This window comes from Nilaparvata lugens, chromosome 11 (assembly GCF_014356525.2).
Source record: "Nilaparvata lugens isolate BPH chromosome 11, ASM1435652v1, whole genome shotgun sequence".
NCBI lineage: Eukaryota > Metazoa > Arthropoda > Insecta > Hemiptera > Delphacidae > Nilaparvata > Nilaparvata lugens.
The window spans coordinates 39,733,436-39,759,603 of NC_052514.1; the positions used below are offsets into that span (position 1 = coordinate 39,733,436).

At 35.0% G+C, this 26,168-nt stretch overlaps 1 protein-coding gene across 1 annotated transcript in view; it reads right to left on the minus strand.

Moving 5' to 3' along the window:
- Positions 1-1,407: 1,407 nt before the first annotated feature.
- The window catches only part of LOC111055247 (forkhead box protein N3), a gene marked incomplete in the record, with an annotated part of 201,843 nt that continues 177,082 nt past the window's right edge, over positions 1,408-26,168 (minus strand). Inside the window, 6 exon segments of the mRNA XM_039438425.1 lie at positions 1,408-2,884; positions 7,520-7,692; positions 15,652-15,719; positions 18,571-18,860; positions 22,526-22,677; positions 24,816-25,028. Of these exon segments, the coding sequence (XP_039294359.1) occupies positions 2,278-2,884; positions 7,520-7,692; positions 15,652-15,719; positions 18,571-18,860; positions 22,526-22,677; positions 24,816-25,028 (1,503 nt within the window).

Sequence of the window (26,168 nt, forward strand, 5' to 3'; positions counted from 1 at the left end):
TCATTGAATAAGAATCAATATCTTGATATATCGTACCTATCAGAACTGCTTGCAATATCATTATATTCATCTCCATCATTGAATTAAATATTTTTCAAATTATCACTTGGGGGTACTTGCACTTATAGGCAAGACAACACGTAGATAAGCGCCGTGCCTTCGGTTCTCTCGTTGGAAGGGTGTCCGTTTGAGGACAGCTATAAGCTTCAGAATCTGTTTTTATTCTGTTTTCAACCGTCAAAATTTAAAATCTTAGTTTTTGTTGTTTTTTGAGTGAAAATGGACTAAATTTTAGTAAAGTGAAATCATAACCCTATTTTGGACTTGTAAAGTGTTATCTAAATTTGGGAGAGAAATAGTACAAGGAGTATCCTTAGTTTTTCTCTCCCAATCAGTGCTTCTCTGTAAAAAATATAGATAAATAAATCACCTTCCATTGGTTCGGAACCTACCTGAGAACTGTGGATCTTTTCACCTCTCATATTGCTTTTTCTACTACCATCTTCCAGGTAATTCAAATCCCCTCACATGTAAGAAAATGGTATCACACTCATAAATTCTTATAGAATCTCTCACAGACTCATTAATTCTTATAGAACCCTTGAAAAGTGTTGAACCATATTTGGAGCCTATTTCATCTGGCCCAATATTTCCAAATATCTGGAGCCTATAGACCAACATCTCCAAATATCTGGAGCATATTTGGAGCCGAGCCTAGCAGGATTTCTTAGTAATCTTTCAGAATTCTAGTGGAACTCAAGTATCTGATAGTAAAATAAGTATACGATCGTCAAAAACTGTGTTTATTTAACTTAGGCTCGGTTGCACAAAAGCCGGTTAAATTTCAACCGTGATTAATTTCAGGAGAACCTATCAGGGAAGACTTTTTCGCTACTATGTTGGGGGATCGTTCGGTAGTTTTCGGCCGATGCTAGTTCGGACGAAAACGTTTCTAGTGGACGGCCCATCTAAGGCCCCGTTGCACAAAAGCCGGTTGAATTTCAACCGTGATTAATTTCACGAGAACCAATCAGAGAAGGTCTTTTTGATAAGACGGCTTCTCTGATTGGTTCTCGTGGAATTAATCACGATTAAAATTCAACCGGCTTTTGTGCAACCGGCACATAGTGTTATTCAACACAGTCTTCAACACATTTCATAAACATGCTTATCATCACAATGTGATGCAGAACATGTCATGTTCATTCTATGCTTCTCTATTGCGTAGACACTCTGTGCCGTTTAAACAAATTAATAAAAGCAATATAAAAATCTAGAAGTACCCTTCATTTTTTAAAAACTTTAAAACTACATTTCAACTTGAAAATGACCCAAGTTAGGGCCGAAACTAGTGTTGTTGAACTATTTTAAAGTTTTTAAAATATAAAGGGTACTTCAAGATTTTTATATTGTTTTTATTAATTTGTTGAAAAGTAGCCCAAGTGAGTGAAGTGTTTTTATAGCTACACAATTTTACGAAAAAAGACCATTGAGTGATATATCAAATCTGAGACCTTCAAATCCCTCCAAAACCCCTCATGAAAGTTTGGAAGTCCTGTGAAACAAGAAGGGCTGACAATACTATGAGCACACACTAGACAAACACTATTTTATACTTTAACAATGCTTCAAGTGTGGACATCTCACTGTTAGCTACCTCTGTCTCATTCTCTCCTTCTAAAAAAGCTGATGAAATTCAAAAGTTTTATAGAACAAGGAATCCATCATATTATTCCTCATGTAAAAAACCTATTGAGTTATCTCATAGCTTGCCATTTTCAGTACAAGGCCTCTCTGTGTTAATGAGCGTTTTAACAGATCAAACACTTTCAAGATCTTAAAAAACAGAACCCAAATTCGACTATCAAGCCACTATTGAGTTCTTACAAAACAGGACCCAAATTCGACTATCAAGCCACTTTTGAGTTCTCACAAAACAGAACCCAAATTCGACTATCAAGCCACTTTTGAGTTCTTACAAAACAGAAGCCAAATTCGACAATCAAGCCACTTTTAAGTTCTTACAAAACAGAACCCAAATTCGACTATCAAGCCTTTAATATCAACTATTTCCTGCATTATGTGATTCTAATTTCTACTACATGACTTCCACAAAGCTACCCCAAATCCACCTGCAACCCCTAAACGCAAATGCACCCAACCTACCACTGCAACAATGTACACAAAAACACACTACTTCACTAGTTATTTACGTTAATTTTACTACGAGAAGCGCGCAAGATAGAGGCCGACAACTCGACCCCCGGAAACCGGTCCCTACCTTTTCACTTTGGCGGCCAAGTGCTTGACGGGGGTCAACAGCGACTTTCGTCTCGCTTTGTCGCCGCGGTGAGATGTGGAAGAAGACGACACCACTTTGTCATCGGTTGGTGGTGGTACCACTTTGTCAGCGACCACTTTGTCGTCGGCCGACTTTGACGCAGTCTGCTGGTTGTTGTTGTTGGTCTCGTTCATTGAATCCATGATGGCCTGCGCGTAGTCCAACACTTTCATGCAGGCCTTTTTCTCGCGCTGTTTTCGTTCCTCGCGTCTCTCGCTCTTCAAGTCGCGTTTCAGCGGGCTTTTCCTCAACAACCGTGGCCTGAACGGAACTCGCTCCACCACCTCCTGTACCTCCTCCACCTGCATCCGACCCTCCTCCTCCTCGTCCACCAACGCCTCCTCCTCCTCCTCCTCCTCCTCCTCTAGACGTTGTCGTTTGGCTCGGTGCGCAGTGGAGCTGCGTGATCGACTACGCAGACTGGTGGTAAAGCCCGCCAAATTCAAAAGTGCATCGGCGCCCTCGGCTATCTTGCGAAGTTCCTCTTGATCGCCCAGTGAACTGCGATGGCCGTTCGCCGCGCGAACTGCTCGCATCGCCCAACTGCCGAAAACACTCAACAATTAAAAAAAATGCTCACCACAAAAAAGTGTAAAATATTCACGAAAATTGGGCATAATAACCACAAAAATTCTATAAGATATTCACAAAAAATGTGTGAAATAATATACGAAATTTTTGTAAAACTTGGACAAAGATAGAGCAGGATATTCACAAAAATTATGTTAAATATTGATAAAAGTAAGATATTTACAAAAAATGTGTGAAATAATATAAGAAATTTTTGTAAAACTTGCACAAAGATACTGCAGGATATTTATAAAAATTTATGTAAAGTGTTCACCAAAAATTGGGTGAAATTTAACGGAAACTATAACAAGAATGTTGAATAATATCAACAAAAAACGTGAAAACAATCACAAAGAATATGAAACTTTTTCACAATAATAGTGTAAAATTTATATATATGCGTATGGCGTGAGGGAAGAAAACGAACATAAATAACATTATTTACACTGTATGAAGTGCTGTCATAATAATAATTAAATCAAACAATATTATGAGAATGTCATGCTTGCCAGTCAAATGGCAAAACTTAGAAAAAATAGTAATTGGGTTCAAGTACCCTACACAGAAAATCAATCTCCATATTTGAAATGTCAACCTCCAGGTCACTCAGCCACTCTATAGCTTCTCTGGTGAGAGTGAGGAGGCACACAGCCCCTGTTGGAAATCTGTACATCAGTGTAAAATGTATTCACAAGTTTTGTGAGGAAACAGAGTATCATTCTACGACCCCTCAGTATCTGTCCTTCCTTTTCTTTAAAAAAGGAAATGGATCATTTGAAAAACAACTGTACTTTGATTTGAGAAAACATACACATTTATTTCACAGATGCAGAGCTATGCGTTTGTCACTTTATTTAGTTTCATACTAGGAAGCTTCTTATGAAACACACTCTTATGAAAAACACTGGATGGAATTTCATAAGAAATATCACTAATTTATTGCAAAATTACATACATGTTTCAACATCAATTATTGTGTCATCTTCAGAGTCTAAATTTCAGAGAAAAACTTTCAAAGTTTTGAATTTTTACACTGAAAATAACACCATTGGTTTTTTGTGTTGTTGAGAAGTTGATAATGTGGTAATTATTCATATTGAATGAAAAAGACTAAGAAATTGTCAAAAAACCACTGATTTATTGATAATTAGAAAGACCGGTTTCGGTTATTACACCATTGTCAATCTCTGATAACTGTCTCTATTAACTGTCTGTGAGTTTATCAGAGATTGACAATGGTGTAATAACCGAAACCGGTCTTTCTAATTATCAATAAATCAGTGGTTTTTTTGACAATTTCTTAGTCTTTTTCATTCAACACCATTGGTGTTTAAACATGTACGTAATTTTGCAATAAATTACGAACTTGAGAACATGATTAGAAATTGAGAACATCCCAGTGTTTTTTCATTATGGATAGATGATATCACCAACATCTCACCAACAACAGTATCTGTTTATTTATTTATGTAATCAGTACAATCATAGAGAAACAATAGCGTAAGTAGATATCCCATGGTATAGGGCGTTTATGTCGCAAATTTTACTGTTATCTCAAGCCGATTACTGTCGATTATTATCAATTTTTACTGTTTTGTCCGGGTAAGAGTGTATGAACGGCACAATATGAGAGACTACCAGCGTCATAAAGCTTCACAGGAAAGAACTACGTGGACTATAATCTTGAGATAACAGTAAAAGTTGCAACATAAAGGCCCTATACCATGGGATATCTACTTATGCTATTGTTTCTCTATGTTATCACTTTCCTTGTCCTATTACCATAGGTAAGGAAAGTATTGCTTTCCAAAAAAATTCAAGGTACCCTAATTTCATGTTTTCTATACGTTTCATTACTTTCCTTGCCCTATTACCATAGGTAAGGAAAGTATTGCTCTCCAAACAAATTTAAGGTACCCTAATTTCATTTTTATTTTCCTTGCCCTATTACCATAGGTAAGGAGAGTATTGCTCTCCAAACAAATTTAAGGTACCCTAATTTCATTTTTATTTTCCTTGCCCTATTACCATAGGTAAGGAGAGTATTGCTCTCCAAACAAATTTAAGGTACCCTAATTTCATTTTTATTTTCCTTGCCCTATTACCATAGGTAAGGAAAGTAGCCTATTGCTTTCCAAAAAAAATTAAGGTACCCAAATTTCAAGTTCTCTATACGTTTCTCTATACGTCATAAAGATTCACAGGAAAGAACTACGTAGACTATAATCTTGAGATAACAGTAAAAGTTGCGACATAAAGGCCCTATACCATGGGATATCTATTTACGCTATTGTTTATCTATGGTACAATACAATAGGAAACAGAGCATAGATCAAAACTTCTCTCTTTCCTAATTTTGATAAAATGTTAAAATTTTAAAATGAAGGTAATTTATTTGGTACAATGAGTACAGTCAGTCACTTGTGGGAAGGATTTAAAGTTATGCAATATGGATTATGTAATAGTTATACACCTTATGACAAATGATCAAGATATTAATTCTGCAATTTACTCCATGAAAAAGCATATCTACACCACACTACCCCACCCAACATACTACTCCCCTCAGAAGAAACACTTAATACAACTACCGTTTGTTAGTTCAATTTTCTTCAACTACTAGAACTACTGAGTTTCTCAAATAATTATTAAATTTGTATATTCAACCATTTCCAGAATATAATGAGAAATAATAAATCTTCAACAAACTGTACCTTATTCCAATGAAAAACCTTCTGAAAGGTTTAATCACAGCCTCATTTTTATGTCGAATTATCAGTTCAATTCAAAAGTATGAAGTGAAGTATAAAGTAGAGAATTCATGAGTACATCAGTAAACAATTACTTTCATATGAATACTGTTTGATGTTCGATAGACTGTTCCATTTTGAAATGAGAATAGTATTAGTAGAATTTGTCTAAACTACTACACATTTCAAACAATAATACATGGAATTGGATTTAATATCTTGCTTGTTTAAAAAGACTCACGGCTGAATTGATACAATTTTAAAACGTTGTAGTATAGTAGGCTATGTAGAATACTTCATAATTTTTTAATTTTTTAGTAGTAAATTATTCATTTTTATACCTTTAGTGAGATGCATCTTTGTCTGTGGAAATGATAAAAAGGCATATTTGTCACCGCTTCTCTGCTTTTCCACCGCCTTCTATAGCTGTAGATAACTGTGATTCAAGTCATGCCGGCATATTTGATCTAATATTAACATTGTTGATTCTTGTTAATTTGATTTAATTTGATTAATTTAATTTGAAATTGATTTGAATTCGGTAAATAATCGTACATTAGAAAAATTGTACGTACTGATAAATCCTTCATTATTAAGATATACTTCCTAGATGTATAAAATAATAATGAATTATTATTCTGGTTTCTGGGTGACATATTCTGGTAGTTCACTATTATATTTCTACATAGTCTACAAACAATTTGGCCACATTGCGGTGTTGAAGAAGGATAGAACTAGCGATTTGCCTAATGAGATACAATGATAGCAAACAAATTTTGATCAGATGTTGACTTCAGAAAAAGAATCTCATTATAGAATTCAAGTCCAACCTACCCTTGAAGGATTTATCAGTACTGTACAGTTTTTCTAATACGTAAGATTATTACCGAATTCAAATCAATTTCAAATTAAATTAAATTGAAAATGGACTAAATTTTAGCAAAGTGGAATCATAACCCTATTCCGGTCTTTTTTAATGTTATCTAGATTTGGAAGAAAAAAGGTAAAGGGTAACCTAAGTATTTCTCTAATGATCTTTTTTAGAATATTTGAAATGGACTAAATTTTAGGAACGTAAAATCATAACCCCATTCCGGTCTTTTTTATAGTTATCTAGATTTAAGAGAGAAATTGTACAAGGTAACCTAAGTATTTCTCTCCTGATCTGTGTTTTTTTTTGTAATAAAATAAATAAATAAATTGGTTCAGTTCCAGAGTATGACCCGATTTTACAACTATCTGAACTGTCAAATTTATATTACACCAACAAAAATCAAAGCAAGGTTTAGCGACATTTGGATCTGGTCAGATGATTGTATTCAATGATCTGTAATATCATTTGTGTAACGGAATTTGCCATGTAAGTGATATCATGGAATAAAACTTGATTTGATTTTTGATTTCAAATTCGTTTTGTGATACGTTTTTTGTAAGTTTAGCACTAACTGTCGCTCAAGCCTAGTTTTTTTATTTCAGTGAAATCGGGCCTATTTATTTATTTATTAGAACAGTCACAAACACGATATTTGGAAAGAGAAACAGGCAATTGCCCAAAACTTCTTCAATTCCTTGATTTTGGCACATAAATAGTCCAAAGTGAGGTTAAGTTTAAAATTTCTGTTTTCACCAAAGATTAACACTCAGTGAATACGTATTCGAGATATGACTGATGAATTTTGAATTTCGAAGGGTTGATAAGAGCCGGAAATAACACTAAACAATCCAAAAGTTTCAATAATATTGAAATAAACTTGAAAATTTTGAGCAGAAAAATTAAAACTACTATCACTGCAACTATCAGCTGATTTTTTTTTTGATACACTTGCCACAGTTTAGAACAGTTTGCAAGCAATCATACCTTGAATTGGAGTCTTGGCTGTCAGTGAAGGATTTCTCAGGCGAGATTAGATCTTTCTTGGATGGGCTGTGGAACCTGTGCGTGTACATGTCGGTGTGAAGCGCCTGTGTGTGTTCCACGCTGTAGGTGTGGTCAGCACTCGGACACGATGTAATCAGCACGTCTTTCTCCTCCTTATCACCACACAAATGCACAATCAGCAATTTTACACAACTCAAAGATTAAGGAATTTCATTAACAGTGATGTTCACATTATATTACACACGTAAATAAAATTCACTAATAGTCCAGTCACTATATACATTGGTGCTTGCAATATATATTTCCTAGTTACGTTGAAAAGTGGCCATTGCTGCACTGATTACAGAACGCAAAGAATCACTTTTCCGCTCTAGTGCGGGAAAAATTTTTCTGCACTCCAGATTTGCAACATGGCAACGCAAAATACTTAGTAGGTTATATGGAGCAACAGTGCAGCAAAATCAAAATGAAGTTGGTAACAGTGACTGCTGTGGCTGCTATAGTGAGCAGAGGTGCAACCAAGCACAACGCGCTAATTATTATTCATTATATATTATAACCAAGGACAACATTTTTATTCAATTTGACAATAAATCAAGGTTTTTATCAATAATAAAATTACACAGAAAAACATTTGATGCATTTCAGGCAATTTTACCCATAATTACCCACTTTTCATATTCAATGGTAACTGTAGGAAAAACTTAATGTGAAATACGTGCGCAAAGTTCCTCTGCTGCACTCAAGAAACCATTCCGCCCTCGCCTACGGCTCGGGCGTAAACGTTTCTTTCGGTGCAGCAAACTGTCACTTTGCGCACTAGTTGCACAAATAACTATTGTAGTTCTGATTTTTCTGATTTGGATACATGAGAGAAGTCCAGAACCGATTTCTTCATGCAAAATTTCCTTGAGCTAGATACAGGGTGGCTCAAAAACCTTGTATTCTCTACCGAATTATACTCTACCTCGTATTCTCTACCGAATACTCTTTGAATGTGGTAGAGAGTTAGTGGGAAGGGTACTTGGAATATTCTTTCCGAAGAATGGACATTGATATGTCCAAAGCTCCGCCAATTTATGTAGATGCATAACAATATTATCTATTTTATCTATAGTTATTACAAATTGCTTTTTTCATGTCATATACAGCTCAATAATTATTTTCTTAATTTATATTTTGTAAATTCATCTATAATTTTGCTATATTATAAGCTATTGTATATAAGTGTATGAGCCAGTATATATTGTAATCTACATAAATAAAGTACTCAATCAATCAATAAATTCTCAGTTCATTTTCCAGTTTTCAGCTATTCCCGCCAAATCCGTTAATCGGACAGAAAAATTTGTTCTCGCCTGTTTTCAGATTATAAAGTTCTGAATAAAATGAGATCATTAACTATTTATCTCTAATGAATACTGAGTTATGATTTTTCAAAATGAGTGAAATTTAAAGGAAAAATCAATTTTGATGAATTTTGGTCTTTGATCAACTATATCTTCCGATTGTTACCATTCAGATGTATAATTCAAAATCCATCTGGGCGTATTTTGGTGCTCTACAATCTGAGATCAGGTAGAGCACTCTATCTCAATCTGAATCATCTTATTATATTCAGAATTTTATAATCTGAAAAAAAGGCGAGAACAAATTTTTCTGTCCGATTACCGGTACTGGATTTGGCGGAAATAGCTGAAAACTGGAAAATGAACCGAAAATACGAGGTTTTTGTGCCACTCTGTATCTAACACAAGGATATTTCCCATGAAAAAATCGGTTCTGGACTTCTCTCATGTATTCAAAAAATATATATAAAAATCAGAACTACAATATTTTATATTGCAAGCAATTTTCTTATGTCTATATTGACTGGACTAGAGGTACAGAACAGAGCATATTGACTAAATTCTCATATATCAGTATTATTATTCAGTGAAAATGGAGTAATCAATGGATATAGTGCTTGTCTAGTAGCCTAGAGGTCCCGGGTTCAAACCCGGATACTAAATAAAGTTTTTAGCCAAAACTCTCCCGTGTTATCAGATGGGCACATTAAGCTGTGAAGCCTGATTTTCACTAGTAGAGTTAGTGGTCGAGTAACTGGCATACCAACTCTACCGAGCTAACTCTACTCTACTTACTTGGTCGAGTAGCTGGCATACTAACTCTACCGAGCTAACTCTACTCTACTTACTTGGTCGAGTAGCTGGCATACTAACTCTACCGAGCTAACTCTACTCTACTTACTTGGTCGAGTAGCTGGCATACTAACTCTACCGAGCTAACTCTACTCTACTTACTTGGTCGAGTAGCTGGCATACTAACTCTACCGAGCTAACTCTACTCTACTTACTTGGTCGAGTAGCTGGCATACTAACTCTACCGAGCTAACTCTACTCTACTTACTTGGTCGAGTAGCTGGCATACTAACTCTACCGAGCTAACTCTACTCTACTTACTTGGTCGAGTAGCTGGCATACTAACTCTACCGAGCTAACTCTACTCTACTTACTTGGTCGAGTAACTGGCATACCAACTCTACCGAGCTAACTCTACTCTACTTACTTGGTCGAGTAGCTGGCATACCAACTCTACCGAGCTAACTCTACTCTACTTACTTGGTCGAGTAGCTGGCATACTAACTCTACCGAGCTAACTCTACTCTACTTACTTGGTCGAGTAGCTGGCATACTAACTCTACCGAGCTAACTCTACTCTACTTACTTGGTCGAGTAGCTGGCATACTAACTCTACCGAGCTAACTCTACTCTACTTACTTGGTCGAGTAGCTGGCATACTAACTCTACCGAGCTAACTCTACTCTACTTACTTGGTCGAGTAGCTGGCATACTAACTCTACCGAGCTAACTCTACTCTACTTACTTGGTCGAGTAACTGGCATACTAACTCTACCGAGCTAACTCTACTCTACTTACTTGGTCGAGTAGCTGGCATACTAACTCTACCGAGCTAACTCTACTCTACTTGGTCGAGTAGCTGGCATACTAACTCTACCGAGCTAACTCTACTCTACTTACTTGGTCGAGTAGCTGGCATACTAACTCTACCGAGCTAACTCTACTCTACTTACTTGGTCGAGTAGCTGGCATACTAACTCTACCGAGCTAACTCTACTCTACTTACTTGGTCGAGTAGCTGGCATACTAACTCTACCGAGCTAACTCTACTCTACTTACTGGTCGAGTAGCTGGCATACTAACTCTACCGAGCTAACTCTACTCTACTTACTTGGTCGAGTAGCTGGCATACTAACTCTACCGAGCTAACTCTACTCTACTTACTTGGTCGAGTAGCTGGCATACTAACTCTACCGAGCTAACTCTACTCTACCTACTTGGTCGAGTAACTGTTATCACTACAGTTGAGAAAAGTAGGTAGTGTTTTGTGTAGTGAACAGAAATAACCTTGAAAACTACTCTATTCTACCCGACTCTACTCGGGACTCGAAACTGTTTTATTTATTTATTTTATCTATTTTATTTATTTATTTTATTTATATATTGATAGATACAATATAATTCTCAACTATGAATGATTGGGAGAGGAACAACAGGCTTAAAGCCCAAAACTGTTCCTTTCCCAAATTTAGATAGAAATTGTCCAAAAATAGGTTATGTTTTCATTAACATCGTAGTGGTAGAGTAGAGTGAGAAGCGGTGGTGAGGAAAGGCAAGTAGTAGAGTACTATCCCACTCTACTCTACTAAAAACTAGTACTCTACCATGACTATTCTACCATGAACGTTTTCATTGGGAGAGTTCACAAGATAGTTAGTACTAGCCCAGGGAACCCTACCAATTGTACTAAAGAAAACCAGGCTCAAGTCATATTAGAAATCATGGGAGTACTATCTTAACTTTACCAGTCATGCACATTGATACTGATATGTGGGTATCCATCTTAAGAGAAAGAAAAGTTGGAAACATTATTTATATAAAAGATTTCAAGTACTCATTCACATAGCATAAAAATAATAAACTTTCTCAATCAATTCATTTATTACAATTCTCACTCAAATTTTTCATTGGCAGCCCTTCAACAGCTAAGAAATAGTTATTTGTGCAACTAGTGCGCAAAGTGACAGTTTGCTGCACCGAAAGAAACGTTTACGCTAAGAAATTAACACCTAACAGTTAACAGCTAAGAAATTAGTTATTTGTACAACTAGTGCGCAAAGTGACAGTTTGCTGCACCGAAAGAAATGTTTACGCTTCTTGAGTGCAGCAGAGGAACTTTGCGCACGTATTTCACATTTTATTTTTCCTACAGTTACCATTGAATATGAAAAGTGGGTAATTAATGGGTAAAATTATGGCTAAAATCCATCAAATGTTTGTGTGTGTGATGCTGTTATTAACAACCTTAATTCCTTTAAAAATTAATAATCCAATTGAAGTTGAAAATTCTCAGCCAAAGTTCTCATTTTTATTCATTTAAGAATCAGAAAAAATACAGATAGAACAAGAAATTCGCATTCAAAATACACGCCAACAGCTGATTGGCTGAAACGAGCTGCAAGATGGCTGAACCGACAAGCGCGCGACCTAGCGGGAAGAATCGTACCTGAGATTGTTTCATCCAGCTAAAAACTACAGAAACAGGATTCAGAAATTTAGACTTTTGCTCAAATTACCGAGAAAAATGCTCAAAGTAGACTGAAAAATATTTATAAAAATAACAAAGACAACAGAGAATATTTATTAATTGTAGTATTCTTATGTTTTTTTTATTTATATGGATATCAAACGGTAATCATTTAACCTCAAAATTCGAATTTTATAATGAATATTTGCTACTTTTCACAATGCTTGCAGTTGAAATAATAGTTATCAATAGAAAAGAACTATTATTTATTATTAAATGATGAGAATTCGTAAACGATGATTATTTAATTATGATTTAGATGAACATTATTCTTGTTTTGGATTTCTAGATTGGGATTTTATCATAAATGTAGGGTAGCCATTGAAATGATTCTTATCTAAATCTAACCACAGTCATTGTTACCAACTTAATTTTTGTTTTCATGCACTAATCTTCCATATAACCCACCAACTATTTTGTGTTGCCATGTTGCAAATCTGGAGTGCAGAAAAAATTTTTTCCGCACTAGAGCGGAAAAGTGATTCTTTGCGTTCTGTAATCAGTGCAGGAATGGCCACTTTTCAAGGTAACTGTAGGAAAAGATTGTTTTTAATTTTTATTTGAACCAATATCACTTTCTTCATGGAAGAGAGTTCTATTCAATAACATTTTATCTCTCCCTATCATTTTGATGATGTATATTGTAACTATCTATCAACAGAACCTTCCTAGTGACTTGTGATCGTGAATTAAACGTTTATTAAATGTATTTATATATTCATAGATACAATATAATTCTCAACTATGAATGATTGGGAGAGGAACAACAGGCTTAAAGCCCAAAACTGTTCCTTTCCCAATTTAGATAGAAATTGTCCAAAAATAGGTTATGTTTTCATTACATCGTAGTGGTAGAGTAGAGTGAGAAGCGGTGGTGAGGAAAGGCAAGTAGTAGAGTACTATCCCACTCTACTCTACTAAAAACTAGTACTCTACCATGACTATTCTACCATGAACGTTTTCATTGGGAGAGTTCACAAGATAGTTAGTACTAGCCCAGGGAACCCTACCAATTGTACTAAAGAAAACCAGGCTCAAGTCATATTAGAAATCATGGGAGTACTATCTTAACTTTACCAGTCATGCACATTGATACTGATATGTGGGTATCCATCTTAAAAGAAAGCAAAGTTGGAAACATTATCTATATAAAAGATTTCAAGTACTCATTCACATAGCATAAAAATAATAAACTTTCTCAATCAATTCATTTATTACAATTCTCACTCAAATTTTTCCATTGGCAGCCCTTTTACAGCTAAGAAATAGTTATTTGTGCAACTAGTGCGCAAAGTGACAGTTTGCTGCACCGAAAGAAACGTTTACGCTAAGAAATTAGTTATTTGTGCAACTAGTGCGCAAAGTGACAGTTTGCTGCACCGAAAGAAATGTTTACGCTTCTTGAGTGCAGCAGAGGAACTTTGCGCACGTAGTTCACATTTTATTTTTCCTACAGTTACCATTGAATATGGAAAGTGGGTAATTAATGGGTAAAATTATGGCTAGAATCCATCAAATGTTTGTGTGTGTGATGCTGTTATTAACAACCTTAATTCCTTTAAAAATTAATAATCCAATTGAAGTTGAAAATTCTCAGCCAAAGTTCTCATTTTTATTCATTTAAGAATCAGAAAAATACAGATAGAACAAGAAATTCGCATTCAAAATACACGCCAACAGCTGATTGGCTGAAACGAGCTGCAAGATGGCTGAACCGACAAGCGCGCGACCTAGCGGGAAGAATCGTACCTGAGATTGTTTCATCCAGCTAAAAACTACAGAAACAGGATTCAGAAATTTAGACTTTTACTCAAATTACCGAGAAAAATGCTCAAAGTAGACTGAAAAATATTTATAAAAATAACATAGACAACAGAGAATATTTATTAATTGTAGTATTCTTATGTTTTTTTATTTATATGGATATCAAACGGTAATCATTTAACCTCAAATTTCGAATTTTATAATGAATATTAGCTACTTTTCATAATGCTTGCAGTTGAAATAATAGTTATCAATAGAAAAGAACTATTATTTATTATTAAATGATGAGAATTCGTAAACGATGATTATTTAATTATGATTTAGATGAACATTATTCTTGTTTTGGATTTCTAGATTGGGATTTTATCATAAATGTAGGGTAGCCATTGAAATGATTCTTATCTAAATCTAACCACAGTCATTGTTACCAACTTAATTTTTGTTTTCGTGCACTAATCTTCCATATAACCCACCAACTATTTTGTGTTGCCATATTGCAAATCTGGAGTGCAGAAAAATTTTTTTCCGCACTAGAGCGGAAAAGTGATTCTTTGCGTTCTGTAATCAGTGCAGGATTGGCCACTTTTCAAGGTAACTGTAGGAAAAGATTGTTTTTAATTTTTATTTGAACCGATATCACTTTCTTCATGGAAGAGAGTTCTATTCAATAACATTTTATCTCTCCCTATCATTTTGATGATGTACTTATTGTAACTATCTATCAACAGAACCTTCCTAGTGACTTGTGATCGTGAATTAAACGTTTATTAAATGTATTTATATATTCATCAATACAATCACAATAATATACCTAGTTATGACTGGGAGAGAGTTACAGGCTTAGCTCAAAACTGCTCTTCTCCTAATTTTACAAACAGTAACATTAATTTTCAAAATAAAGGTTATATTCCACTTCCAAGAGTTGGAACTTCCACTTTCAATGGTTGGTTTTGGTTTACTAATTCTAATTTTCCTACAGTTACGTTGAAAAGTGGCCATTGCTGCACTGATTACAGAACGCAAAGAATCACTTTTCCGCTCTAGTGCGGGAAAAATTTTTCTACACTCCAGATTTGCAACATGGCAACGCAAAATACTTAGTAGGTTATATGGAGCAACAGTGCAGCAAAATCAAAATGAAGTTGGTAACAGTGACTGCTGTGGCTGCTATAGTGAGCAGAGGTGCAACCAAGCACAACGCGCTAATTATTAAGTACCTATATATTATAACCAAGGACAACATTTTTATTCAATTTGACAATAAATTAAGGTTTTTATCAATAATAAAATTACACAGAAAAACATTTGATGCATTTCAGGCAATTTTACCCATAATTACCCACTTTTCATATTCAATGGTAACTGTAGGAAAAACTTAATGTGAAATACGTGCGCAAAGTTCCTCTGCTGCACTCAAGAAACTATTCCGCCCTCGCCTACGGCTCGGGCGTAAACGTTTCTTTCGGTGCAGCAAACTGTCACTTTGCGCACTAGTTGCACAAATAACTATTTCAAATCAGTACCAATAACAAGCAGTGAGGAATTATTTATCCATATTCATAGTTGGTACTTGGTAGACCATCAACAAACAAGTGATGTTTCGTACAAGTAATTTGTATTGTATTATTAATCGGGTAAAATTACAAGATAGAATTCTTGAAATGATTTGATCAGCTCACCTCTTCTTTGCTCTTCTTTTTTGTTTTGGAAGTTAGATTGACAGCCGTCAACTGGTTGTGGTACTCGTCTGTCAACAAAATAGAGACTTTATAATTACCTTCAAAATGGGATAACAACTTATGTAGATGTTCAACTCTGAAATCCTCCAGATTCTGTAAACTTGCTATTATTCTATATTCCATGAATCTTATTAATATGGTTAATATGGGCCGTGCTGTTATACAGGGTGTTTTAGAAGTAGTGTCGATCATTTTAGGGTATTGTTCCTGGATGATAGGAGACTACAAATGTCGTATTTCAAGTGTCCAAAACTCGGCGGTTATCCTTATAGCTGCCATTTTGTTTTTTTCACTTACTAATTTTCATCTCAAGAACGAAAAGATGTATCCATCTGAAATTTGGCATGAATATTTATGCTAAAAAGGCTCAACTTAAAAAAAATAAAAACTTTTCGATGTAAATTTTCAAAATGGCAGCCATTTTGAATGTTTTATTGCAAATTTCACGAAAACCGTTCACTTTACAGAAAATTAAAGAGACAAACAAGTTAGCAAATTTTATCAAGATTTCAAGTATACCTTATTTATTAAGATTGGTCAAAGAATAACAGAGAAATTTATTATTTCCGTATTGCATGCATGACCACTTTTCACAATTTGAACATCAATATCATATTTTTAATTCCAATTTCATTCAAGATGAAGCTTTGAAACTTGGTATGGCTCCATATGGCCATCCAGCTGATTTTACAATGTTTTTCAGATGATCTTTTTTGTTCATGATCATGCATGCTGTACGAAAATGATTAATTTTTCAGTTATTCTCTGACCAATCTTAATAAATGAGGTATCCTTAAAATCTTGATAAAATTTGCTAACTGTTTTGTCTCTTGTAAATGTTCTGTTAAGTGAACGGTTTTCGTGAAATTTGCAATCAAAACTTAAAAATGGCCGCCATTTTGAATATGTACATCGAAAAATTTTCATTTTATTTTTTAAAGTAGAGTCTTTATAGCATAAATATTCATGCCAAATTTCAGATCAATACAACATTTCGTTCTTGAGTTAAAAATTTCCAAGTGAAAAATCAAAATGGCTGCTATAAGGATAACCGCGGAGTTTTGGACACTTCAAATACGTCATTTGTAGTCTCCTATCATCCAGGAACAATATCCTTAAATGTTCGACACTACTTCTGAAACACTCTGTATAAGTGCAGGGTGGAGTGAGAAACCAAGAAAACGAAAACGAGCAATTTTATACAAATGGTCCCACTTTATCGGACTCCACACAATCCACCCATACAAAGAGGGTGCATGGGTGCAGGGTAAACTGTATATTATGTCTGGTTGGCCCCGAACGACGTCAGACAATTCAAAGTGCTAGAAAGAATGCAAGACAACATTAATGTTACATGGAATTTGTATTCAGTATCTAGTTACTATTTGTCTTTGACTCTATTACAGTAGTTAAAATAGTCCTTCAGACTATAAAAGCACTCCTTTGAAAATAATTTCAAACTTCATTTGAACTCCTTTATCCTTAATATTTCTCGCAACCGAATTGATAGTACTTGGTGAATCTTTCTACTATTATAACTAGGATTTTCTTCATGTAAAGTCAATCTATGATACTAAGAGAAAGTAATCTTATGCCGTATATTATATTCATGCGTCTGTATTGAACACCTCCTAATATTCAATTCAATTTATTTTTTTATTCACGTATCATACAATTTTAACAACACAATTACAATTATAAAATGAATATTAGAACCCACATAGACTATTACGTCCGTGTGTGGGAGCAGTTCTTAAGATTAGTTGTGTTACAATAAAAAATATTGGGCTATAAGTATAAAATACATACGGTAAATGAAATAAAAATAGATTATATTTAATATATTTTTAGGATTAATTATATAAAAAAAAATCAATTTGAATTTGAGAAGGAAGAAGAGATAGATCCATTGGAAGAAAATTAGACAATCGTCTTGTAATAATACCTATTTTTATAATTTATTAATAATTATTATTTTCATCACACCAGAACAGCCGGAATCGCTTTTTGCAAAATGTATTTGGTAAGAAAAACAGATTAAAATTTGAATTTCAAACATAAGGTGATTTGATTAAATTCTCTGCATCCTGCCATACAACATGCATTAACCACTCAGAAATTCTGCGCTTTAACACTACAGTGACTCGGCCCGCCCCAGCCTCAACTATTCCTGGAGAAAGGTTTCTATACAACCATTGCGAAATGTAAAATGAATTGTGCCTTTGCAAACTGATACTAATAGTAGGATTACATAAACGTGACATTGTTTGGTTTCTGGTTAGATGACTGTGTTGAATCTCTCTGAAAAAAGTGTCCTTATTATTGAAAATGTAAATTACCAAAGTTTTTATGAAAATCTGCCTAACATTCATTACTGGAAATATATTGAATAGTAGATTGGTGGGAAAACGCTGGTTTTTTTGTAATATGGTTTTAATTGTCAACCTCTGGGCGACCGACAGAGGCTCCAAGACCGCCAATGACGCACCTCCCCACGCCAGAATGCCATACTGCAGCAATGACTGCACATACGCAAAGTACACTGTCCTGCAGCGATCCACAGTAAGCACTTGAAGGCATAGATTAATTTTCTCAAACGGTTCTTCAGCCCTTGTACATGAGGAACCCAGCTTAATTTACTATCCAGGATGACTCCTAAATATTTATAATGAGCAACCCGTTCAATTATGCCACAGCCGCAGGCCTCCGACTGAGGATCGTTATAATATATACACACATTTCCAAAATATAGACAGGGAACGCAGAGAATCTCCATTTGAAAATGGTCCTACTTTGTCAGTCAGAACACTCCATATTATAATATTACTTTGTCGGACTCCCACTTAGACAGTGACCCACCTTTCCGCTGCTCCATGCTCATGCGCACATGCGGGCCGTGTTTGAGTGCCAACATGGCGGCGGCCGCGTCCACATCGTCCAGCGGACTCGAGTTGGATCCGTCGTCTTCCGCTTCCGCTTCCGCGTCCGCGTCAAAGCGGCAGTCGGCGGAGACCGCGGCCACCGCAGCTGCCGCTAGCAGCCGCCGGCTCAGGTAGGGGAACAGGTCAGGGTCGGGCAGTAGCCGACCGTTACTGCCAGCCTTCGACTGTGCAGGCGTGTCGTCCGGTGTGTGCTCGCCTGACGATAAACTGTGCAAACCAAAAATTAAATGTTAAAAATGGTATACAATACAATGACATTCACTTTCTTAAAACTTCAACCTTAGTTTATGGTTCCTTTGTGTGTTAAAGTAGCGCCCTATAATAATTTGTAAATTTGATGACATAAAACTACAAAAACATTTAAAAAGATCTGAAAATACAATATTGAAAACTGATATAGAATAGAATAACAATAATTTCTCTGATTGCCAATGAATACATAATTATGCTTGAAACATATAACAAATGTTTATTAAACATATACATAATTATCATAATATGCATACAAAAGTTGCCAATAATAAACTTAGCACTAATTATGATACCCCACTGTAATTATGTGTCAGGGTGATCATAAAATTATTTTCTGAAACATGTATAAAAAATTTAGTTCGTAATTCTATTTAGAATTAAAGATAGAATAATACTTATAAATGAAAAGAATACAGAGATATTCAATATCTTGAAACGTCAACCGTTGTTAAATGAAAAGCATTAATAGAAGATTTAATCCCACATAATGTTTATGATTCCTTTGTGTGTTAGAGTAGCGCCTAATAACTTGTAAATTTGACGACATAAATCTACGTGAACGACTGGTTTGAACCATACAGGAAAAGAAAAGCATAAGATGGTAGTCAAAGATAGTTTAAGCTATCTTTCCACAAAGCTGGAACAGTCAAATCCGTCACAGCTTGTCATATCTCATATCTACTAATGTGAAGGTACTTTTTCTATAATTAAATTGTCTCACAAGCCCAATAGTGTTATTAAAACAGACAAAATTGAAAACAAACATCAACGTATACAGGAATTAGAAGTACAATATTTTGAATTTTATTGAATTTATTGCAAAAATCACAAATACAAATATGTAAAATATAATTACCAGAGTATACAATACAAATAGACATTGATTGTAACTTAAGTATAACAATACCATTATCAATGTAATATCACTTTTTGCTTTTGGAAAAAACGACTAGCAGTCAGATATTTTACAATAAAAATGAATTAATCACTCACTGTGACAACGAGATCTTTCAACAGTTCCGCCATCTTCTTGGTTGTCTCAACCATGCCGAAAGATCTCGTTGTCACAGTGAGTGATTAATTCATTTTTATTGTAAAATATCTGACTGCTAGTCGTTTTTTCTAAAAGCAAAAAGTGATTTAATAATAAGCAGTTCGTGATGGAAAACAACATTGAACAATGTAACATTTGGTACTGCTAACATAAGATTCCGTGTGTTGGTAGTAATAATAATATATCAATACAATATTATATCATTTGAATTATTGTGAAAGAAACAAATTCCGACAGTGTCAAATAAGGGCGAGTAAATTTTACATCTGAAGGGTGTATAATAAAATCCTTGAAAAAATCTAATAAAACAGAAGCTAAACACAATGCACGATGATCACAAAAATAATTTACTAATTTCAACTAACAAATAAATATTGAATAAATAATAAATTATCAGCCAATCCCTGAAGATTGGAAATGTGCTCTAATACACCCATTGCATAAAAAAGGAGATAAGACCGATGTGAATAACTATAGGGGTATTTCTCTTCTTGCTGTCGCCTATAAAATATTATCAGCTTGTCTTCTTGAAAGAACCCAGAAACAACTAGAACCCAAAATTTCAGATTTCCAAGCTGGATTTAGACCAAATCGTTCATGTCCAGAACAAATATTGAACTTGAAATTAATATCACAGATAAGAAAATTACGAAGTAAAGCCACAATATACGTATTTGTTGATTTTAAGAAAGCCTACGATTCAATCCACAGACCAACACTATTTAAAATTCTTGAAGAGAAAGGCCTGGATCAGAAAACTCGAAAAATCATAGAACAAACATTGACAAACACAACATCAAAAATAAAATTTATGGGAGAACTTTCGAAGCCTTTTGAGATAAAGACTGGTGTTAGGCAAGGTGATGGATTATCACCACTGCTCTTCAACATAGTTCTTGATAGAGTAATGGAAGAATGGGAAAAGAAACTGAAGGAGGTGAACCACTGGAAGCCAATCTCGCTGGGAACCAAGAAAAATAATCTTCAAATTCCATACTTAGCTTTTGCAGACGACCTTGCTATAATGTCAGATTCATTGGAAAGTGCAATAAAACAAATAGAAATTTTAAAAGAATGTGCTGAACAAGTAGGCTTACAAATATCATTTGAAAAAACTGTTTTCACAACATCAAATATAGAAGTTACTAATTACAAACAAAATATGGAACAATTAAGAAGGTACCATACTTTAAATATCTTGGGGAAATTATATCAGAAAAACATGCACAAAATGAAAGGATACAGAAAGCTCGTAAAGGCCTAGGGCTAGTGCAATATATTTATAATAAGAGATGTATGTCTATCAATACCAAAATCAAACATTATAACGCAGTAATCAAGCCAACAATGTTGTATGCCAGCGAGACCCTAACACTTAGCAGAAAAACAGATACTGAAAATTTGAAAAAAGAAGAAAGGAAGATAATTAGAAAAATACTTGGACCAAGAAAGACCGAAGATGGTTATAGACTACAGAAAACAGCCAAAGTTGAAGAATACTCTAACATAGAAGCAGACATCAGGAAAAGGCGCCTTAAATTTTATGGTCACATAATGAGGCTTCCAGATCACAGACTTACAAAAAGAATAGTAACATATGTAGCAACCCTTAGTAATGGAGGTGCATGGATGAAAAACGTCAAGAAGGACTTAATACTTGCTAACATTAACAATGATGAAATATACAACAGGAACAGTTTCAGAGAAAAGGTTGAAAAATGGGAAGTTAAACCAGAGATGACTGTGCCAAGAGTGGGAACAAAATGGAGTGAAGCAAGGAAAGCGGAGTTCTCACTGAAAATGAAAAACTGGTGGATTGATAAAAAGAACAAGAAAAACAAAAAATGAACCAAATTTTGCTCAGCGTCTTCCATCTGGGAGCTTGACGGCTAATAATAATAATAATAATTATCAGCCAATCAGTGACCATTCTGGGTGTCGTGCTGATTGGAAATGTGAACAATAAATTTAATTAGGTTATGGAAAAAATCGTTTCCACATGACACCCAGAATGTCCGGCGATTGGCCATGGCAGCGACAATTTGGTGTGTGTGTGAAAACGATTAATTAATTATTTAATTTTGCTTGAATGCCAAACACAAGAGGATTATTTTAAACACGGTCAATCAATTGACTTAATTTAATTAATTTGCATTTATCAATTTGTGATCACTTTTATGGCAAATAAATTAATTTGAATTTGTTATTTTTATCTGAATGCAAAACACAAGAAGATTTTTTTTGAAGGCTTATCCAAATAATTTGAATCAAGTTTCTTAATATTTTAAAAATCATGATAACATGAGAAAACTGAACTAAACTTAACCAGGAATTAAAAATTTGAAACCATTAACAACAAAAAAATAATCTCTCATAACCATAATCCACCTCATTACCCACGCGCAAACGACTGACCTAGAGTTCATATGGGCATACATACCTCTCACCAAAAAAAGTCTTTGGCCGCTGATGGGAGTTAAAAGGTCCTAACTAAACAATATTAGATACAATACAGACACAAATATATGAAATTAATAATTCAGAAATAATTGGGAAATGAACCAACCTGTCAGGTTGCTGAGAGTTGCTGGTGGGAGTGGACCGATCCGAGCCAGAACCCGTGACAGCGTAGGGGTGGTAGGGTGCTTTCTTGAGGGCTTGCACCAGGTTAGGCCTGTACACTGGGTCCACCATCCATAGAGAGCCCTTGCCTAGGTTCTGTCAAACAAAAAACAAACATATCCAGTTAGTATAAAACTTACAATAAGAATTTGCCCTAAGCTTTAATAAAGTAAATCGAAATGCGGGGTAGAACAGTTTTGGGCAATGCCTGTGGGTCCTCCATCAATAATTTTAATGGATTATACTTTAAGCTGCGTTTACATTGGTCAAGTTTTTTTTTTGTAAAGTTTGAGTTGAATGGGCGATTTTGAAAACTAGAAATCAAGTTTAAATCAATTTTCTCAAAAGTAGGCTATATGATTATGGAGAAAAAAATCTAATTAATCTCCAAGTTTTCATCTTACTTTTCTTGCAACATACTTTTCTATTTAATTGTTTTCATACATTCTACATTGACTGACAACTGTTTTTATCTCATTTTCCTACATGCTTGAGTGTACTTTCAAGATGCAAGTTGAATCCATAAGTCAAACATGTTCAAAATCTACTTGAATCCAGGGGTGCCCATCCCCCCCATGGTCCATATCGCAAAATCCCCACCCCCAGATTTGGCATCCATTTAGGTACTTAAAAACTGTATATTAAGAAATCCCCCCCCCCATTTTCTCTCGTTTTTTTTTCTAATATCCCCCCAAAATTTAGCCTCATGTCGCAACTTGCAACATCAAAACATGCTGTGGGCAGTGTGGGCACCCCTGCTTGAATCAAAAAAACGTTGAGATGAGTGTACATTAGTATAATGGTTCTTGACTTCAAGTTTGCAAAATACATTCATTTTCCAAAAACGTCAAGAAAATTTGAATTCAACTAATTGGATTATTAGCTTGAGACAACAGTGTAATTTGGAACAAAAACGCCCTATACATGGGATATAGGGATGTCAATCCCGGGATCCCGGTCCATTTTTGATACCTAACAATCCCGGGATTTTTCAGCGTCAATCCCGGGATTGTAAACCTGAAATTGTGAATCATATTTTTCCAAAAACAATTCAATATGGAATTCATTTACGGTGATGAATATGAGTTTTTATAACTAATTTATAGTTCTAAGTGTTTGACTAATTTATTCTACAGGCACAGCCCACAGTTGCATATTATACATAATATTAATTGTATACTGTACTCTGTACTGGCTTAATAGAATTCGCATTATCAGTTCGCATGATTGGCAGAATGGTTGTTGATCGGTTGTTATGTCTCTACACTTGTTTCTGTTTACACAGCACCACAATTACCAGTCCAGACGGCGCAATATTTGCAATAGTGCTGATGGCATTCTCTTGAATTGCATTCCGAATTTTGAAAAGACTTCAGAAATCAGAAATAAAAAAGCACTAACGATTCACTCTCTGTCTAATTATTCCTCACCTCTTCTCTCTCTCTCTATCATAAGTAGAATATCTAGTTGAAGTAAATATTATAGTTGGCTCTACGAAATTTCATTTAGTATTGTAGTGGTTCAGCTTTCGCGTTGTTTGGTCGGTATGGCGTTACAGTCTTACAAAAAGTATTCTATTTTATTATTAATTCAAGTGATATTAATCCACTTTACAGTATTTGACGTAATTCAAGTGTGAGCTCTATCCCGTCATGATGTAGGATAGAAATGCTTTTGTTCTACATAAAAAATACTCTGATGAGTTATCTTGCTTTCCTCAGTTCTCACTATCATCTGGGATACAGCGAATTTGAGGTAGGACATGAAATGAAACAGTTACTCCTAATCTTGAAAACATTTATAGAAATAGAATGTTCAATTTTAATATTATTCCCAAGTTTTTTTTTCATTTAATAATAGCCTCTCCCTCTTTAATGGGCCCTTTTTCATCTCCACACACTGTTATTGAACATGTAATTGAGGAGGAACAATTGGTTAAAATGCATTAAGCTGATTTTTGCCAATCCCGGGATCAGTCCCGGGATCCCGGGATTGATATTGGATAATCCCGAAATACCGGGATTGGGAATCAGTCCCGGGATTGACATCCCTAATGGGATATCTTCTTATGCCATATTTTCTCTATGATTTGAATTAAACTACTTGGACTATCAGCTTGAGTTAACAGTGAAACTTTGAACATAAATTCCCTCTACCATGGGATATCTTCTTATATTTTCTTTAGGCTTGATCTATCGACAGAGCTCAGTTTTGAGATGATTTGATTGACTTACAGGTGCCTTTTCGACTTTGCAGAAGCACTTGTTGAGCGACAGGTTGTGACGCACTGAGTTCTTCCAGCCGGTGGGCGCGTTCTTGTAGTAGGGGAAGTGATCGAGGATCCAGGCGTAGATCTCCTTCACAGGCAGCGCCTTCACGGGTGAGTCCTCAATCGCCATGAAGATCAGGCACGAGAACGAGTAGGGCGGTTTGCTCGTTATATGGACCTGACAAACAAATTCGTTATTATTTCTAATTAAATAAATGTATGTATCTTGGTTTAAGTGCAGTAGCATATACTTATATTTACTTTTTGTAAAGCTTTTTTGTATTTTGTTTTTTGCAAATAAATTCATTGATTGATTGAAAAAAAAAATCAATAATCAATTTCAACGAAGACGACACCATATGTGTTGAAACATGTTTGTAATCTATACTATAATAAAGTAAAGAACTGTCTTATACACGTACAGGGTAGGAAAAATATCTTTTTCCTACAGTTACGTTGAAAAGTGGCCATTGCTGCACTGATTACAGAGCGCAAAGAATCACATTTCCGCTCTAGTGCGGGAAAAATTGTTCTGCACTCCAGATTTGCAACATGGCAACGCAAAATACTTAGTAGGTTATATGGAGCACCAGTGCAGCAAAATCAAAATGAAGTTGGTAACAGTGACTGCTGTGGCTGCTATAGTGAGCAGAGGTGCAACAAAGCACAACGCGCTAATTATTACTATTATATATTATAACCAAGGACAACGACAGCACAGTGCCACCACAGCACACACCACACAGCTGCCCCCCGCCATTCAAACACACATACATTATTCAGGCAATTTTACCCATAATTACCCACTTTTCATATTCAATGGTAACTGTAGGAAAAATTTAATGTGAAATACGTGCGCAAAGTTCGTTTGCTGCACTCAAGAAACCATTCCGCCCTCGCCTACGGCTCGGGCGTAAACGTTTCTTTCGATGCAGCAAACTGTCACTTTGCGCACTAGTTGCACAAATAACTATTTTTACTTTTAGGGCTATTCTTAAATATAAAAAAAATAGAAAAAATAGTATTTATTTAATGTCACTTTATTCATTTTCCAATCACTTGATAATGGCATCATACAGCCGAAACATGTTGCGAGTAGATCCTATTATATTAAGCGAGCAATTTCTGTATGTCTGTTTAAATTTTTATATCTGTTTATTTATGTTCAACGGATCTCGAAAACGTCTTTAACGATTTTCACGAAATTTGGAACATAGGTTTATGATATAAAAATTCGATTGCACTAGGTCTCATTCCTGGGAAAACTCGCTGAAGGACATGAAAAGGATAATTCATCCTTGGAAAAACAGATGATAAT